Raw genomic sequence first — 13,250 nt, forward strand, 5'->3', positions numbered from 1 at the left:
TGACCCACAAAGAGTTTAAAGTCTCAGCTTTCAAACGAGCCATAACATGTTTCAGTGTCCCTATCACATAATATGCTGTGACTGTACAAAAAATGGTTTAGAACGCTGGGATTCTTCGACATAATTCCGTAAACACCGCCGGTATTCAATGTGTTAAAAGAACAGTGAAAGCAATAAAATACAACAAAATCGATTATTGTTTTTATTGTTTTTTTTACTTATTATTCTCTTTATATATTACCTGCTGTAAAGCACTTTGGTTACACCGTAAGGATTGTCTGTAAAGGGCTGTATAAATAAAGTACATTTAACAATTAACATAATTCATGAAATCCGGGAAAGATTCACCGTCTTTGCACAGTGCAATGAACCCACTGGTGCGGCCCAACATAGCAGGCGCCCCATCAGTTGTGATGGAGATCAGCTTGAAGAGCGGCAATTTTGTCTCGCTAACAAATCCCATGAAGGCATTGAAAACATCCTCACCTCTGGTGTGTCCTTTTAATGGCCAAATGGTGAGTAGCTCTCCCTTGGTGCTCATGTCTTCAAAAACCATCCTGATGAAAACACACAGTTATGCCACATCCACCATATCAGTCGACTCGTCAAATTGGAGGGAAAAGCACTCACGCGCCCATATCCTTCCTCAGTTGCTCCTCCACATCCACAGCCATTCCCTCACCTTGTGGTAGTCACATCCTTGCTAAACACAAGAAGCCATTCAAAGACGGCGAAATTGTGAAGGAAGCCTTTCTCAAGGCAGCGGATAGACTTTTTGACGACTTTAAAAATAAAACAGAGATCGTGAAGGCCATTAAAGAAGTGCAACTCTCCTGCAATACTGACTCGATAGGAAGCCATAGTTGCGGCCTTACCCTGGGTCTTCGGTTTGGTGAAGCCGTGCTGCAAGCTGTGCTTTCCAATCTTGCACTTTTGTGGCACGTAAAGGCATTTTTGTGGGGAAATCTCTCTCGTAGCTCCTGTGTACGGTTTTCAAATGCCGCTCCAGATTCCCTTTCTTTGCAAACACCACCGTTGCATTGCAAATCAAACACACTGGCTTTGAATGAGAATAATCAGAAAAACCTTAATTATTAAGAGTGAATCATTATTGTATAATTCACCAGCAAGTGTTGTGTGGAAAGATTTTAAACATGAAAGAAGGGATGGATATTACAATGAAGATTATGTGTTCAGTTGGTGCCAGGAGTCTGCAGAGAAGGCTTTTCCGTGCTCACTTGGAGGAGAATGATGCTGAGCACACAGACCTGCTGCTTCACACGGATGTTAGGTGGTTAAGCAGGGATACATTTTTGGCCAGATTGACGGAGCTGCAGCCTGAAATCAAGGACTTCCTGAGGCTTTCAAAACATGTGGATTACCATACAAAGCTAGAGGACCACCAGTGGCTTTTAGACGTATCTTTCCTCACTGATCTCACTGATCGAGCTCAATGAATTAAATTTAGAGCTGCAGGGTAAAGATGTGTCAACATGATGAGTTCAGTAAACAAGTTTAAAAGCTACAGCTGATGTCCAGCAGGCTGCAGCGTGGTAACCTGCACAGCTTCCCTCACATGCAGCAGAACTACAACGTCGAGGTAAAGGTGTGACACAGCTGGACAGTGCACGTTATGAGGAGAATGTTCAGAGCATCTCGTCAGAGTTTGAGAGGCGTTTTACTGACTTTGCATCCATCGAGCCTGTAGCCAGCTACATGTGTTATCCATTTGATGCAAGAATTGATGTTGATGACATTGCTGCCAAAATAGAATCACTTTTGGACCTGGAAAGCTCAGCTCCTGAGGATGAGATTCTGACATTGAGATCAAAGCCAGATCAACATCTGCTCAACCTGGAGAGCATGTAGTGTTCTGGAAACTACTGGTGGAGGAGAAGTTTCCCAGTCTCAGAAGATGTGCTTTGAACCTGACAGCTCTTTTTGGATCAACTTATTTGTGCGAGTCTGTTTTCTCGCACATGAAAATCATCAAGTCCAAGTACAGATCAACAATGAGTGATTTCCACCTTGCATCCTGCCGACGCCTTGCATCCAGCTCCTACACTCCTGACTAAGAGAAGCTAGCCTCCTTCTCCCAGTGCCAGGTCTCCCACTAGGGTAGGAGGTGATTTCCAGCTGCTCTATGTGCCTTTAATTGCCCAAATAATAATATTTTTTTTTTAACTGAATTGATTTGAATTTGGGCCTTTCTGTGGGGAGTCTGCATGTTCTCCCTGTGTATGCGTGAGTTCTCTCTGGGTACTCCGGCTTCCTCCCACTGTCCAAAAACATGCATGTTAGGTTAACTGGTGTCTCTAAAAAATTGTCCCTCGGAGTGAGAGTGAGCGTGTGTGTGCATGAAATCATCACTGCTGAGAGTTAAAGGAATACCTGGCTCAGCAGAGCTCGGACTCTTTGTCAGACTGGCTACAGCGCTGAAGAGAAACCTGGGATTGTTCTTATTCTCTTCTATCAATGATGAATAATAAGCAGTTCTAGCTTTACGAAGGGCTTTCTTATACGTTATTAAACTATCTTTCCAGACTAATTGAGACTTTTCTAAATTAGAGGAACGCCACTGTCTCTCCAGCTTTCTTGCAGTCTGCTTTAAAGCACGCAGCTGTGAATTATACCAAGGAGCCAACCTCTTCTGACTGATTACCTTCCTTTTCAGAGGGGCAACATTGTCCAGTGCTGTACGCATTGAAACTATAGTGCTGTCAACAAGAGAGTCAAGTGCTGCTGGAGTAAAGTTTAGGTAGTCGTCCTCTGTCATATCTGCACATGGCAGTGAAGAAAAGGATGATGGAATTAATTCTTTAAATCTGGTTACAGCATCCTCTGATAGACACCTTCTATATGTAAATTTCTTCTCAGAAACTGTATAGTCAAGTAATGTAAACTCAAAGGTTATCAGAAAATGGTCAGATAAGACAGAGTTATGAGGGAACACTGTTAACTGTTCACTCTCAATGCCATAAGTCAGAACAAGATCAAGGGTGTGATTAAGGCAGTGAGTCGGTCTGTGAACACTCTGAGAAAATCCAATAGAGTCTAATATAGAATTAAAGTTCATATTCAGGCTGTCATTTTCAACATCTACATGAATATTAAAGTCACCCACTACAATGACTTTATCTGTACTCAGCACTAACTGGGATAAAAACTCTGAGAATTCAGACAGAAACTCAGAATAAGGGCCAGGTGGACGATACACAACAACAAACACAAGAGGTTTCTGGGATTTCCACTTTGCGTGGGAAAAACTGAGAATCAGAGATTCAAAAGAGCTCAAACTAATCTTGGGTCTGGGACTGATTAGTAACCCTGATCTGAAGATAGCTGCCACTCCTCCTCCTCTGCCTGTGGTTCCAGGAACGTGAACATTTAAACAGTCAGAGGGAGTTGCTTCATTAATGCTAACATGATGCTAACATGATGCTAACATGATCCTCCTGCTGCAGCCAGGTTTCTGTAAGACAAAATATATCAATATGATGATCACACATCAACTCATTCACTAACAGAGAAAGGAGAGAGCTGATATTCAGCAAACCACATTTAATAGTTTGATGTTTTTGTTCAGTTAAAGTTTTTGTTTTAATAATTTCTTTTTGCACAAGAGGATTTGCTCCTTTTGTGTTAATTGATTGGGTGGGTAGCAGCAGGTGGGAAGCTGCAGAGAAGTGTGTCAGACTACAACTGATCTCAACCCTGGGTTGTCATGTTTTAGGGTGACTACATGTTTTGCCATGACCCATAAAGTCCACAAACCAAAATATCACCAGAAATCCATAGATGGACATCAAAAGACGAATAACTGCAAGAGTCTTAAGAATCTCACTGAGCTATAAGCAAGAAGAATGGGTGTACAGATAGGAACACGCTTAACTGCTACAAGAAGTAACTACAAGTTAGAATTCTTCCCAAAGGCGATGTTTAACTACGAAACGTGAAAAAAAGACCCTAACTCGAATAAGCCAGTCAGTTCTAATAAATAGTAGTAAACAATGTTGAAAAATGTAACATTTTTGTTAGCTTTGTTAGCTGTGTGAAGATGAACATAACGACCATGCAACAATGTTTACAATTATCTCAAATTGCAATACAGATGTTAATAGCTTAAGCCCGATTCGCACGGGACTTGTATTACCTATGGACCCCCCGTAATTCGGAATAATTGCGGAGAATGTCTGACTTCTTAGTCCTGTGCGAATGCGCCATGTCCGAGATTTGTGGGGTAATAATTCCGCCGCGAATTACCTACTGTGTTTCGGCGAAAACACAGACATCCTGTGGTAATTTAAGTCCCGTGTGAAAGAACACGTGTGTGTTTGTGAATGCAATCGCAAACAACCAGGTACAACGGGGCAAAACAGGAAGTTACGACAATTACGGAATATCCGCTCATGATGTCTGTGATTTGAGTAAATTACAGACTTTTGCTTGTCCCGTCCGAATGCGCCACAAAAAAATACAGAGGTGCGGGGGTAGTTGCGAATTACCAGTGATCCATAGGTAATATTTATCCCGTGCGAATCGGGCTTTATCTGCTCCAGGGTCATTTTCAGTACAAGTTCCCATGGCACTACATCCCTGTAAAAAGTTGACCAACATCATGATGCTTATTAGTCAAAGTTGAACCTAAACATGTTGCGTTTATTGATGATGGTTTTCCTTCTCCTGCAGGAACCATCCTCGCTGGTGGATGCTGAAAAGCCTCTGGCATCCTGAGACCACAGCCCTGACAACTGGCCTCTGACCTAAGAACCTGGCCCTGAGGGATTTGTTTCATTATTACATTGTGATTTTATTATATTTTATTCCAGTTTCTCCGCTATGCTTCTGATGGTCAATTATGAGGTTTGAATCACAAAATAAACTGTCGTCACTGCTCTTTCTGGACGAATCAGATCTCACCTGTAAATCAAAGGGGAAGGAGTCTGTTTTTTTGTCACAAAATTCTGTCCTTTAAATCTATCTTTTTTAATTGTTTTACTTTCTGTCTGCAATTGTTTGGGCTTTGAGGTGGAGAGATTAAACAGCCATATTGGATGATGTAGCTCAGGTTAGGGCGTATGTCAAATCCTGATGTCTTTTTTTTTTTTTCTTTTTTAGGATTTTAGAATGTTTTTAGAACACAATAAAACCAAAGTTCATCAATACAGTCAAAACAGTCCAGTGTGTTGCCTCTATTTCTTTGTTCCTTCTGAGGTCATGTTCAACTAATAGGCGGTGGTTTCCATGGATACAGATGTTATATCTAAAAACTTTATTTTAACTTTATTAACTTTAATATGGTTTTATCTTTGTTCTTTTGTAACATTCATTGTTTTAGGACAGATAATTAATGAAATCTCCGAGCCATTTTGTGTTTTGTTAGGCTCAGGAAAAATTGCTCCTCAGTGTTTGCTTGAGTTTAGTTCATTTTTGTTTGGCCACTTTTGAACCGTATTTGTCATGAATTCATAATCAAAAAGATTTTACTCTGATTTCAGCTTTAGCTTTTGTCTTTCTTTTTTTTTTTTTTTCAAACAGTCTGTTGTTGCTTGAAAACTAAGCATTTAGTTATTTTACGAAAGCCTCTCAAGAATTCTTCTACCATTGGATAGCTTCAGACTTTCCTGTAATCTTTTAAATTGGTCTTGAGTAATGGTGTGACCGGGTCCCTCGAGAAGGCTCTCCTTTCTCTGTGCTTTTAGTCTAACCCCCGTCCTCATACCTTTAGTAGTACTAACTGATATGAATCAAATTTGTAAAAATTTGAAATCAATACGCATTTCTTTGAATGTATTTCAACTTTGAACTCCTGTGAACTATATGCACAGCATTGCAGCAGGTACAACCACTGCAAAGAAGGTATTCAACTCATCCAGTGTGCTAACTATTCTTATTGCAACCTGGATAGCTTTCCTCCACTCAACTCCTCAGTAAACAATATGAAACTTTTAAGTTTGAATAAGTCTAAAATGATGTGACTGTCATATAAGTGTATGGCCATAAATGTTCATCCATCTTTGGTTGCAGTAAATGAGGTCTTATCCTTTAGTAGTATTTTGTTTTCTTGCGTGATGGAGCACAACTTTATTGTTGGTATTTTATGTTGTGCCTCCATAAGTTCCTGAAGCCCTTTACTGAAACGATATTAATTGGCTGCATTCAGTGATATTTACTTTAAATTCAATTATACTTTAATAATCACCAAAGAGAAATGATATTGTTTCAGTACAAATTATTATTGAATAAATGCTATTGTTATAGATGGATAACAGAATACAACAGAATAGAAATCAGCTGACAAACTTATAGAAAGTTAGGTGCGGAACATCATCAGTGGTTTGGGGTGTTGTTTTTGTGGCTTGGCAACAATTTAGCTGATGATGTCACACACAGCGTCAGCAGGTAACACAGTAACACTCAGACAACATTAACAGAAGCTCACAGCCAGCAGGTCAACATCTGGGGTGCAGAGATGCTCCTTCTCAGTGACATGTCCAGGATTACAGCATCTGTTGTTAACCAGCTCTGTGATCCTCCTTTCCTGTTACCGCTCTGTCTGCAGTCTCTGTCTGCCCGGATAGTCTTAAAGCTGAGCAGAGAGCTGTTAGAGCTGTTCCTGCAGCCAGGTCCAGGATTACAGCATCTGTTGTTAACCAGCTCTGTGATCCTCCTCCTTTCCTGTTACTGCTCTGTCTGCAGTCTCTGTCTCCACATATATGACTTAAAACTGTGTTTGAGTTGTTCCTGCAGCCAGGTCTCTGGAAAACATGTTCCTGTTGTATATTTCAGCTCTCAAAGGCCCATCCATTTTATCCATGATATCACACTTACCATGGCAATCAAGGAAATAATTATTTTAAACTTCTTATAAACATAATTCTTGCTCACTTGTCAGTGATTTTTACAGGCCTATGACTGAAAAGCAAGCAGTCAAATAGTGTTTAACATCCAACCCTGATTCACAAATATGTGGTGCCTAAGCTGCCTTTTTACAAAGTTGACAAACTGTTTGTTACTAGAGTATTGTGGTAGAGCGTGTTGTCATCTCTCTTGTCTCTAATGGACTATTTTTTAACAGCAATGGTGGATCATGGAGTCTCGCAATAATTTCCGGAAGTTAGCATCAAGCTTTATCAATGTGATGGTGGTGCAGTGATAAGAATCTTATCACTTGTTTTCTGCATTTAAAGGGTACCATGTTTATACAATAAGATGATATATCCTTTGCAGCTCTGAATCAAATTAACATGCAGTTAAAAGGTTTCTCCCAAATGTATAAGTAAATATAGGCAACATTAACATGTCAAATATGGTTAATTAGCAAATCTATATTAACCACTGTCAATGTGAACTTTGTTTCTGTTATTTCATCAAATGTTGTGGATTTAGAGACTATGGACTTCTACAGATCAGGAAACATAATATAAGCCATGATATAAGTTTCTATTGCTATGCTGATGACACCAACTTGATGAAACTAAAATTTCAGGCTTGTCATATAGACATAAAGACCTGTAAAACAAACCAGGATTTGCTGTTACTCCTTACTTTTGAATTCAGGTAAAACCAAGGTCATTATTTTTTTACCTAAAAACCCCACAGAGCCACTGTAACAATCTAGTTATTCTCGGTGGCATTGTCTGAGCCTCTAGTCCTACTGTGCAGAACCTTGGAAGCATTTTGGACCAGGATTTGTCTTAGCTCTCTGTGTAACATCACAAAAAAAAGAGCATCTTGTCCCAAAGTGATGCTGAAAGACTGGTCCATGCATTTGTCACTTGTAGGCTGGACTACTGCAATGCCATTTTAGCTGTCTAAGTAATTTGCTGAAGATCTTTCAATTGATCCAAAATGCTGCAGTCAGAGAACTTCCCTATCACCCCTCAAAATGACTTTGCTCTCTGCACTCTGACCCCTAATCCTTTAATATACCCTTGCTCCGGCTGTTTGTTGTGTGCTTCTATACATTTATATTTCTGCAGGTGCTCCTGACGATCCTGTGTATGGCCACAGTTTGCTTTCGTTTCTCTCCACAGATGCAGCTGTTGGTTACCTGGTACTCTCCTTTCCTCTCTATTCAGTCCCCCTCTTTCTTTAATCTCATTTCAAATAAAACTAACAAAAAAACCAAAGGCACTGTGGGCTTTGGCTTTGCTGATGCCTGTCCAGCAAAAAAAAAATCTAGATTTACCTTTTTTGTTTGTCTTTTGTATACTTCTAACCCTTTTGTTTTCATTTTGACTTTGATTTGTTTTTAATCATGTTTATAATCATGATTATTTAGGTCAGTGTCTAGGTCCTAAATATTAAACACAGTTAACTTACTGAATGTGAAGACATCTATCTATAAACCTTTTAACAGAGTCATAAATATTGGTTCTTTTTAGGTTCCCTGAGACCAAGTGTTGAGCCAAAGTTTCCCTTGTCATCTGGATTTGAATTGAATAAAACATACGTTATCCATGCAGGGTGTTTGAAACTTGTTTGCAAGCAGCAACGCAACATTTGAACGCCTTCTTTTTTTGTGCCATTGCTCCATTTCATCTCTTTTTCTGCCAAATGGCTTAATTTGGTCTTTGAGAAGGTTTTCTTTCGGCTTTGATCCCCCATTTTAACTGCCATCACAAGAGCCTAGTTGTGTGTGTTATTATTTAGTTTGCTTTTTAAGTTTTCAGTAGATGTTGTCTTCAGTCTCCCTGGAATGCTGACTGGCAGACTCTGTGAAGCCATGTCCACTCCCAGTTCTCACTTTTCCTTCTCTCAGTGTCCTCAAACTTTCTATCCTCCATTTTCAAAACTGATAAAAGCAGAATAAATGGCATTGTTAATTTTCAAATACTAAAAAAAAATGTATTAATTGTTTGTGCTTATTGTGCCTGTATCACCCCTTTAATGCAGTAAATCAGCAGCTGTAATCAGCAGCTATGTGCTCTGTATTTACAGGTTATGGGGTGCATTGGGGTGCAGAGAATAGCATCTTTATTCCCTCTTTCCTTGTCCTTTGTCACATGGGCAACTGATCTGCCTTAAAATGTTCCTGCACATTGATATGACTTTACTTCCAACACATAGAGTGATAGTTTTGTGTACTCCCCATGAGGTACAATAAACCATGGTGGATACTGTATATATGAGCTATATGGAGAAAATGACAAAAACAAGCTTGATGTGCTTTTACTTTTCTTCTGTCAAAGATTTGTTTAATTATTGTAGGAAACAGGAGTATAACAAGAGGACAAATATTCCAAAACTTAGATTTTGAGTATCAACATTTAGAATTGTGTTTTAATTAGGGCTGGGCAAGTTAACTCGTTATTATCGCGTTAACTTGTTAATTATTTAACGCCGATAAATATTTTATCGTGCATTAAAGGTAGGGAAGGAGATCCTGGATTTTGAGTCCAGCGAAGCTGCATTTTGAAAATACACAGGTAAAAAGTCCCAAACCTTTTCTTCACTTTCCCCCCGAAGGCACGCCTCTAGAGTACATGAACGCGCACGAGCACGAAGGTGCACGAGCGCTGTTCTGACAGCAAGCATCGATCGTTGCCGTATTTAGTATTTAGTATATGCTAACTATACGTTTAATAATGCTAGGTGCTAGCCAAGCTGGCTCTAGTTTAGCTTCCTGCCAAGCTTCTGGACGCGTAATTCGTTCACGAAGAAGGGTACGCGCACAGGGGGAAGGAGGGGGAGGGAGGAGCAGATTGCCGTTTGATAGACGGCATCAGAATCCAATCGTTGTTAAAGGTCCGTTCAGTATGATTGGATAGTGTTTTTCCTAGATTGTACGTTCTAGAGGCCACTAAAACTTTTCATTTTTGTGTCAAAACTTTTAATTAATTGGTTGCAATGGGGCTGTGAAGAGTATTTCAAGCAATATGTAAAAAAATGCTCCAGAAAAAGAACCCCTACCCCACCTTTAATGCAGGTTTTATTATTGTAAAAGTCTGTTGAATGCATCACATTCACACAGTTACAGCAAACACCAGGAAGCATGTAGTAATAAAATAGAGATAAACTAGCAGATAACATCGTTACAGGTGCTCCTCGGTCTCTGTGTGAAGCTAATGGAGCTAACCGGCGCCACTTCCTGTTTTACTTGTTTCAACATAAAAGCACATATTTCAAAATAAATTTAAAAGTCTTAAAAGTAGAGAGGGTGTCTGCTTCCTGAAGCCAAACTGGCAGCTGGTTCCACAGAGAGGGGCCTGATAACTGAAGGCTCTGCCTCCCAAACTGGCAGCTGGTTCCACAGAGAGGAGCCTGATAACTGAAGGCTCTGCCTCCCAAACTGGCAGCTGGTTCCACAGAGAGGGGCCTGATAACTGAAGGCTCTGCCTCCCATTCTACTTTTAGAAACTCTGGGAACCTCAAGTAAACCTGCAGTCTGAGAGCAAAGTGCTCTGTTAGGAAAATATCTTATAATGAGATCTTTAAGATATGATGGAGCTCGGTCATTAAGAGCTTTATATGTGAGCTGAAGAATCTTAAATTCTATTCTGAATTTAACAGGGAGCCAATGAAGAGAAGCTAAAACTGGAAAAATATGATCTCTCCTGTTAGTTCTCATCAGAACTCTGGCTGCAGCATTTTGGATCAACTGGAGGCTTTTCAGAGAATATGTGGGACAGCCCAATAATAAAGAATTACAGCAGTCTGGTAAGTCCCACTGCAGGGCTGGTAAGAGTACAGCCCAGTGAGGTGATGCTGAAAGAGCCTTCTGACTTGCACCGACTGATACTAGGAGATTTTTAGTGTTGTGCTGTTGGTTTATTCTTCTTGCCTTTGAAACATAACTGACTCTCCTGTTTCTCTGGAAAGTTCATTTAGTGTATTTCTTTAAAAAAAAAAACTAAAATTATTTGTGACTGTCTTTAAAACAAAACGGAAAAATGGCAGGACAAGAGAGCAGCGTTGACACTTTGAAGCAGTTAAATCACTTTATGAGTAAAACAAAAAAAATCATCAGACTATGAGGGTACCTTAGTTTCTGAAAACTATACCATGTGAAAGACTTCTACCAATTCTGTGCTATGAAGCTTTGAATTTTCAGATGGATTTTTGGTTGGGATCTGCTGTTGATCTGCTGCTGCCTGAGAAATTACTATTTTCAGGTGGCTAGTCCAGTCAAATGGCTGAATCAGAGCTTCTGTAGGAACAGTAATGATACAATGTCTGTCTGTGTATGAGATTCCATTATCTGTTGCAGAAAAAATGGAAAGATTAGTAAGTTTTTATATTAGGAAGTGGCTAGGTGTTCCTAGATGCTTAAGTACTGTGGCACTGTATGGGAAAGGCATACTCCAGCTCCCAGGAAGAAGCAAAGAAGAAGTTCAAGATATTTAAGTGGAGGGTGTGGCCCATCTGAGCCTTTTAAAACCAGGCGGCCATTTTGGGTGAGTTGGCTTTGAGTGAGTTGTATGGCCTTGTTTTTGCTGGCATTTTTAGTAATTGTAGGACTGTTTAGGTGAGTTTGTCTGTTGAATCTGCTGGTGTGTCTTGTCCTGCCTCCACCTCTGCAACCCTTGATTCCTTTATTACCCCCTACCCAAACCAGGGTTTGAATCCCATTCATACTCATCTTTACCTCTTCTATTTCTACAGGTACAGTAATGATACAGTAATGTGGAGAGGACAGTGTTCTGTAGGTACAGTAATGATACAGTAATATGGAGAGGACAGTGTTTTGTAGGTACAGTAATGATACAGTAATATGGAGAGGACAGTGTTCTGTAGGTACAGTAATGATACAGTAATGTGGTGAGGACAGTGTTCTGTAGGTACAGTAATGATACAGTAATGTGGAGAGGATAGTGTTCTGTAGGTACAGTAATGATACAGTAATGTGGAGAGGACAGTGTTCTGTAGGTACAGTAATGTGGAGAGGACTGTATTCTGTAGGTACAGTAATGATACAGTAATGTGGAGAGGACAGTGTTCTGTAGGTACAGTAATGTGGAGAGGACTGTGTTCTGTAGGTACAGTAATGATACAGTAATGTGGAGAGGACACTGTTCTGTTGGTACAGTAATGATACAGTAATGTGGAGAGGACAGTGTTCTGTAGGTACAGTAATGATACAGTAATATGGAGAGGACAGTGTTTTGTAGGTACAGTAATGATACAGTAATATGGAGAGGACAGTGTTCTGTAGGTACAGTAATGATACAGTAATGTGGAGAGGACAGTGTTCTGTAGGTACAGTAATGATACAGTAATGTGGAGAGGACAGTGTTCTGTAGGTACAGTAATGTGGAGAGGACTGTATTCTGTAGGTACAGTAATGATACAGTAATGTGGAGAGGACAGTGTTCTGTAGGTACAGTAATGATACAGTAATATGGAGAGAACAGTGTTCTGTAGGTACAGTAATGATACAATAATGTGGAGAGGACAGTGTTCTGTAGGTACAGTAATGATACAGTAATGTGGAGAGGACAGTGTTCTGTAGGTACAGTAATGATACAGTAATATGGAGAGGACAGTGTTCTGTAGGTACAGTAATGATACAGTACTATGGAGAGGACAGTGTTCTGTTGGTACAGTAATGATACAGTAATATGGAGAGGACAGTGTTCTGTAGGTACAGTAATATGGAGAGGACTGTGTTCTGTAGGTACAGTAATATGGAGAGGACAGTGTTCTGTAGGTACAGTAATGATACAGTAATGTGGAGAGGACAGTGTTCTGTAGGTACAGTAATGATACAGTACTATGGAGAGGACAGTGTTCTGTAGGTACAGTAATGATACAGTAATATGGAGAGAACAGTGTTCTGTAGGTACAGTAATGATACAGTAATGTGGAGAGGACAGTGTTCTGTAGGTACAGTAATGATACAGTAATATGGAGAGGACAGTGTTTTGTAGGTACAGTAATGATACAGTAATATGGAGAGAACAGTGTTCTGTAGGTACAGTAATGATACAATAATGTGGAGAGGACAGTGTTCTGTAGGTACAGTAATGATACAGTAATGTGGAGAGGACAGTGTTCTGTAGGTACAGTAATGATACAGTACTATGGAGAGGATAGTGTTCTGTAGGTACAGTAATGATACAGTAATATGGAGAGAACAGTGTTTTGTAGGTACAGTAATGATACAGTAATGTGGAGAGGACAGTGTTCTGTAGGTACAGTAATGATACAGTAATATGGAGAGGACAGTGTTTTGTAGGTACAGTAATGATACAGTAATATGGAGAGAACAGTGTTCTGTAGGTACAGTAATGATACAGTACTATGGA

At 39.9% G+C, this 13,250-nt stretch overlaps 1 protein-coding gene across 3 annotated transcripts in view; it reads left to right on the forward strand.

Moving 5' to 3' along the window:
* The window catches only part of rcor1 (REST corepressor 1), a 35,978-nt gene extending 30,801 nt beyond the window's left edge, over positions 1 to 5,177 (forward strand). For all 3 annotated transcript variants that reach the window (XM_075448629.1, XM_075448631.1, XM_075448630.1), the window contains exon 13: positions 4,690 to 5,177. In XM_075448629.1, the coding sequence (XP_075304744.1) occupies positions 4,690 to 4,734 (45 nt within the window). In that variant the 3' untranslated portion in view covers positions 4,735 to 5,177. The remainder of the gene's footprint in view (positions 1 to 4,689) is intronic.
* Positions 5,178 to 13,250: the final 8,073 nt, after the last annotated feature.

Source organism: Odontesthes bonariensis, chromosome 17 (assembly GCF_027942865.1).
Source record: "Odontesthes bonariensis isolate fOdoBon6 chromosome 17, fOdoBon6.hap1, whole genome shotgun sequence".
NCBI lineage: Eukaryota > Metazoa > Chordata > Actinopteri > Atheriniformes > Atherinopsidae > Odontesthes > Odontesthes bonariensis.